The sequence below is a fragment of the Loxodonta africana genome, chromosome 3 (genome assembly GCF_030014295.1).
Source record: "Loxodonta africana isolate mLoxAfr1 chromosome 3, mLoxAfr1.hap2, whole genome shotgun sequence".
NCBI lineage: Eukaryota > Metazoa > Chordata > Mammalia > Proboscidea > Elephantidae > Loxodonta > Loxodonta africana.
In genome coordinates, this window is record NC_087344.1 from 32775759 (window position 1) to 32782421 (window position 6663).

The window sequence follows — 6663 nt, forward strand, 5'->3', positions numbered from 1 at the left end:
ATGTCTATTACATCTAGAAAACACCTTCACAGCGACAGCTAAACCAGTGTTTGACCAAACACCTGGGCACCACTGCCTGGCCTGGTTGACACATAAATGAACCCTCACAGCCTACAAGCCTATGAAATATGGATCATGGAGTCCATTTTATATATGAGGAAACCAAGGCTCAGAGAGAACAGTTAAGACCATTGTCCGAGGCCCCCAGCAAATCTGGGCCGGTCTGGGGCTCGAACCTGTGTCTCAGGCCTCCAGAGTCCTGCCCTCCAGCCCAGCTCTAATGGCCTCTGTTTCAGGAGCTGCCTGAAGATGAAGGGGACATCCTTGCTGGGTGTGGCCAGGCCCTGACTGTCAAGGGCATTTACGAGGATGTCATCCGGGGTATCTTGCTGCAGAGGATTGACCGAGGTGAGTTCTGGGGCCCCTGTGGCTCAGGGGAGCCTGGGCCCTGGCTGTGTGTACCAAGCCCCACTAGGGCTGTTATCACCTTTCACTTCCTGTTAACACTTGCCCTCTGACCACCAGTCAGGGCTGGGGCAGCGGGGGCCCAGGGTTGGGGAGCCTAGAGGGACAGTGATGGAGTCCTGAAGGAGGGAGCATTTGAGTGAGGCTGTGAAGGGTATGTAGGAGTTCCCGGGATGACAAGAAGGAGGTGGAATTACAAAACTGGGGCCTCTTCCTTTTAAGAAGCTTAAAATCTTGAAAACAATGTTTGTTAAGGCCAAAACAATATTAAAACCCATTGCCAATGTTAGGAAGATACGTAAAAGGTGGGTGGAAAGAAAAATTATAAGGTGGTTTGATTCCTCCATGTGAATACTGCTCTGTGCCGAGATACTTAGGACTAAATCAATTGCTGATGCCAAAGTGGATTACTTAAACCAAAATTAAATCAAAAAAATTAAAAAAGTTGAGAAAAATAGACTGGGGCCAGAAATTTACATTTATTCATTCAACAACCACTCCCTGTTTTTCTCAAGGCTGGCATTGGGGCCCCTGAGAGTTTTGGGACTTAGGGGGCATGCCTCTCAGGGGAGCGCCTAGTCTAGGAAGAGGACCCCACAATGCCTCTTCTCTTCCCTGGCCATGTTAGATCATTCAAACGAATAAACAATTGCAGCCGCCATGTTGTGTGCCCTAAGGGAGGGACGAACAGCTTGCGGTGGCCATTCAGGGAATGCCCAGGGTGTCCTGCGTGTCTCAGTTCCCGAGAGCTGCTGTAACAGAAATGCCATACGTGGATGGTTTTTAAAGAACAGAAATATATTTTCTCACAGTTCAGGAGGCCGGAAGTCTGAATTTGGGGCACCGGCTCTAGAGGAAGACTTTCTCTGTCTGCTGTAGGGGAAGATCCTTGTCTTTTTTCAGCTTCTGTTCCTCTGTTCCTTGGAGATCTTCACATGGAATCTATTTTTTCCCATCGATGCTTCTTTGTGAAACCCTGGTGGCATAGTGGAATTAAGAGCAGTGGCTGCTAACCAGAAGGTCGGCTGTTCAAATCCACCAGGCGCTCCTTGGAAACCCTATCGGGCAGTTCTACTCTGTCCTCTAGGGTCTCTGTGAGTTGGAATCTACTCGAGGGCAATAGGTGTGGTTTTTTTTATAGGTGCTTCCTTGCTTCTTTTCCTAATCTGCTCCTTTTATATCTCAAAAGTGATTGGTTTATGACAGACCCTACACTGATATGGCCTTATTAACATAACAAATAAAACCCTAATCCCAAAAGGGATCACATCCACAGGTATCCCGTTTCCCTCTTTGATTCTGACTCATAGGGATCCTATAGGGCAGAGTAGAATTACTCCGTAGGGTTTCCAAGGCTGTAGTCTTTACTGGGGAGCCCTGGTGGTGCAGTTGTTAAAGTGCTCGGCTGCTAACCCAAAGGTCTGCTGTGCAAGCCTGCCAGTAGCTCCTCGGGAGAAAGATATGGCAGTCTGCTTCCGTAAAGATTTCAGCCCTGTCACATGGGGTCGCTATGAGTTGGAATCGACTCGATGGTAATGGATTTGGAATCTTTTTTTTTTTTTAAATTATACTTTAGATGAAGGTTTACCAAACAAACTAGCTTCTCATTGAACACTTAGTACACATGTTGTTTTGTGACATTGATTACCAACCCCAGGACATGTCAACACTTTCCCTTCTCAACCTTGGGTTCCCTATTACCAGCTTTCCTGTCCCCTCCTGCCTCTGATCCTTGCCCTTGGGCTGGTGTGCCCCTTTAGTCTTGTTTTGTTTTATGGACCTGTCTAATCTTTGGCTGAAGGGTGAACCTCAGGAGTGACTTCATTACTGAGTTTAGGGCATCTGGAGGCCATACTCTAGGGGCTTCTCCAGTCTCTGTCAGGCCAGTAAGTCTGATCTTTTTTTGTGAGTTAGAATTTGTTTCTACATTCTTCCCCAGCTCTGTCCAGGACCATCTATTGTGATTCCTGTCAGAGCAGTTGGTGGTGGTAGCCGGGCACCATCTAATTGTGCTGGACTCAGTCTGGTGGAAGCTGTGGGTAGTTGTGGTCCTTTAGTCCTTTGGACTAATCTTTTCCTTGTGTCTTTTGTTTTCTTCATTCGTTCTTGCTTGAGACGGGGTGGGACCAGTGGAATGTCTTAGATGGCTGCTCACAAGGCTTTAAGACCCCAGACGCTTCTCACCAAAGTAGAATGTAGAGCATTTTCTTTATAAACTATGTTATGCCACTTCAGCTAGAAGTTCCCCGAGACCATGGTCCCCACAGCCCTCAGCCCGGTATTTCGGTCACTCAGGGAGTTTGGATGTGTCTGTGGAGCTTCCATGACCTTACCTTGGACAAGTTCCTCAGTATTGTGGAAGCAGACTACCACATCTTTCTCTCACAGAGCTGCTGGTGGTTCGAACCGCTGACCTCTTGAATCGCAGCAAAGCACTAACCACTGTGCCACCAGGGCTCCCTTCCACAGGTGTAGGGATTAGGATTCCAACACATATTTTGGGGGGACAAATTCAATCCATAACACTGTAGCAGGCACAGATGGTGTGAAGGGCCAAGGGAGGAGAGGAGGCTGGAGGCCATCCAGGGTGGATGTGTAAGGACTCGAATGATGGGGGGTGAGGGAGGAAGAGTTTAGACTTTATCTTGCAGGCACTGGGGAGCCATGGAGGGTGTGTGAGCAGAGGGTGACCATGGCTAGACTGGAAGCCAGGGAGGAGGCTGAGGGCAAGGTCCTGGGGGCAAAGGACAGGATTGAGCAGGGGCGACAGCCATGGGGACGGAGCCCAGGAGTGAGGTTGAGGTGGGTGCCGGAATTGTTGGCGTGGAGGTGTCACAGATGGGGCCGCAACCCAGGAAGAGTGTAGAGAAAGGAGAGGAAACACCAGAAGGGGCCTCAAAGAGCCTGGATTTGAAGGATACAAGAGGAAGAAGGAGCGCAGAAGGAGCAGTCAGAGAGGTAGGAGGAACCAGGAGATGGAAGGGTCCCCAGAGACAGGGAGCTAAGCATGAGGGTGTGTCCTTGGTTTGTGGGGGCAGACAGGAAGCAAGCAAGTTTAACTGAGTTCCCTTAGAATTGGGGGGATTTAAAAAATATATATATATTTAATTTTATCGTGGTGAAAATATGCATAACAAGACATATGCTATCTCAACCATTTCCACATATACAATTCAGTGACATTTCTTATATTCTTCAGACTGGCCCTCATTCTCGCTCTCCTTTTCGAAGTCATTCCACCACCGTTAACATAAACTCAATGGTCCAGAATAGGGTAGATTTTAAATGGAAAAAGCATATCCTCTGATTGAAAAAGTGAATCCAGAAACAGGTAACCCTGATGCGTGCCTAGAGGTTTGATGTATGCTGGGGAGTTGCCATCTTCAATTGACTTGTGATGTCTGCCTCTAGCACTGTGTTGGTAGGAGGGATTAGTGGTCTCCAAACTCAGTGAAGAGTGTGGGGATGGACTTGCAATGTCTGCCATGGGTGCAGGTGTGCGGAGAGACTGCCTTTCTTTTGGAATCTTGGTTGAGATATTTGCTGCCACCCTCTGCCCTCTGGAGTCCTGGTGGCGCAGTGGTAAAGAGCTCAGCTGCTAACCAAAAGGTTGGCAGTTCGAATCCATCAGCTGCTCCTTGGAAACCCTATGGCGCGATTCTACTCTGTCCTATAGGGTCACTATGAGTCCATTTGACATTTCAGCAACAGGTTTGGTTTTGGTTTTCTCTGACCTCTAGTGGGCTCTCTAGGGAAATGCAGGTATGCCTTTTGAAGCCTGGGCTTCCTCAAGTGAGTCCAGGGGCTTATCTCTTGTTTCAGAATTGAAAAAGGCCCTTGGTACAAGCGACGTGTCCTGCGCTCCGGATGGCTTCTTAGATGCTCCTTGGGACCAGGATGGAGCAGGTAAGGACCCTAATGTCCATGGGCTGTGTCAGTGAATCTCTGGGGGGCTGGGAGCCTGCGTGAGGGCATGGGGTGGTTGTGGGTGTGGATTTGAAGATGGAATGACATGTACCTTGTTCCCTCCTCTGGCTGGGCTGGACAAGCTCATGGCAAACAAGGGCAATAGGGAGCCATGGAGTATGTTTGAGCTACGGAGGCACCCTCTAGCCCAGGTCTGATATTCATGAGAGCTCAGCTGTCAGGACCTGCGAAGGCGATGAATTTGTATCCCATCTTGTCTTGCCAGGACTAGATGGGGCTTCTCCCAGCAGCTGTTCCTGTTCCCAACACTGGAAGGGGAGAGAGTAGGAATGGAAATCTCAGGTTTGCAGCTGGCAAAGGCTTAGGGCCTGGGTGGTCTCACCAGCTTCCAATCTGCAGGGAGCTCCCTATTGAAGAGGTTGAGGGAGGCCAGGCTGGGCTCCTAGGCTTCAGCTCTGGAGATGGACATCAGGCAGAAACAAGCAGAAAACAACGATCCAGCTGGAAGCCAGACCCATGGGCAGAATGTCCATAATCTGGTGCTCAAAATCTGGGGCAGAGGCAGGGACTCCAGAAGGGCTCACAGCTTGGCCCGTCTGTCTCCTAGGGCTGCTGTAACAGAAATACCACACATAAAGAACAGAAATTTAGTGTCTCACAATTCTGGAAGTTAGAAGTCCAAATCAGGGTCTTGGTTCTGTCGATTCCTTCCTTGTCTCCTTCTCAGTAGCCTCAGATGTTCCTTGGTTCATTGGCTTGTAGACAGTCATCACATGGATCTGTCTTTTCCCATGTGTGTGTCTGTGTCTGTTCTGCTCTTTTTATAACCCAGAAGTGATTAGATTAGGATCCACTGTACACGGGTATGGCCTCAACTGACTGGTTGATTATATTACATTGTGGTTGTTGCTAACTGCCTCCAACTCATGGCAGCCCCATGCACAACAGAATGAAACACTGCCTGGTTCTGCACATCCCCGTGATCGGTTATGGATCAGGCAATCGTGATCCATAGGATTTTCATTGTCTGATTTTTAGAAGTAGATTGCCAGGCCTTTCTTTCTGGTCTACTTAAGTCTATAAGCTTTGCTGAAACTTGTTAAGCATCCCAGCAACATGCAAGACAGGTGGTGGCTATGCATTGAATTCAATCAAACTTGAGTCTCCCACATGGAAGTTGAGAATTCGAGCACTTGTTACATGCCAAATATTAGACATGTCTGATTTATATCATTCTCATGACATTTTCCATTTTACAGATGAGGAAACTGAGGCTCATAGAGGGGGATGGACTTGCCCCAGGCCGCCAGGATCCAGCACTGAGGTCCAGCCAACCCGCCCACTACCTCCTGCGAGAACATTCTGGAGCTGAATCTTTCCTCACATCTACCCTCATTTCCACTGGATAAATGTCTGCAAGTGGAATTTCTGGGCCAAAGCATATGCAACATTTCAAAGCTTTTGTAACCCCCACAACCTCATTCCCCCACCAGCAGCAATTGTGAGTTTTCTCCATATCCTTTCCAAACACCAGAAATTTTCATAAAAGAAAAAACTCTTTTGTAAGACTCGAGTTGACTAAAAAAACAAAATAAACTCAATTTTTTTTTTACATTTCAAAATAAATTTATTTTCAATTTCTTCGATGACTGAATTGAACTTAAAAATATATTTATTGGTCATTTATATATCTTTTTTTAAGTTAATTTCCTATTCATGGCTTTTCCCCATTTTTCTCTTGGGGAGTTTATCTTTTTCTTATTGATGTCTAATAACTCTTTGTATATTAAGGATATTAATATTTTTATACAGTTTGAAATATTATTTTCTCAGCTTGATGTGGGCTTTTTAGGTTTGCTTATTGCTACATTTTTCAACTTGGAATTGAGATTCCCAGCTGAGAGTTAGGCTTTTACTGACCTCTTCTGTTTGCCAGAAAAGTATCTGTTCACAGAGGTTGGCAGCTTCTCCTCTGTCACATGTTTTACAGCTGCTTCCGGAGCAGATTCCGGAGGGATTTCCCTTGATGTTCCTTTCGGTTCAGCTTTCAGAGATGGTTTCCTTCCATTCTGTTCTGGAGTTCACAACCTCTCCCAAGGGAACAAGATTCTCCTGACCTTTCCTTCCCCCTTTCCAAGATACTTTTGCACTCCATATCCTCATTCAGCTGGGTCTTCTTTTTACCCAAGATATAGATGTTCATTCTGGAAATTACTGCAGCAAAAGAGAATTTGTCATCCTACCTCCTTTGAGAAAACCAGTTTGCCCTCC

General features: G+C 47.0%; 1 protein-coding gene across 2 annotated transcripts in view; it reads left to right on the forward strand.

Annotated features, from left to right (window-relative positions):
- NIBAN3 (niban apoptosis regulator 3) overlaps window positions 1-6004 on the forward strand; it is a 23046-nt gene extending 17042 nt beyond the window's left edge. For both annotated transcript variants that reach the window (XM_003413270.3, XM_023552245.2), the window contains exons 14-16: window positions 297-408; window positions 4288-4371; window positions 5652-6004. In XM_003413270.3, coding sequence (XP_003413318.1) covers window positions 297-408; window positions 4288-4371; window positions 5652-5764 — 309 coding nt within the window. In that variant the 3' untranslated portion in view covers window positions 5765-6004. The remainder of the gene's footprint in view (window positions 1-296; window positions 409-4287; window positions 4372-5651) is intronic.
- The last annotated feature ends 659 nt before the right edge of the window (window positions 6005-6663 follow it).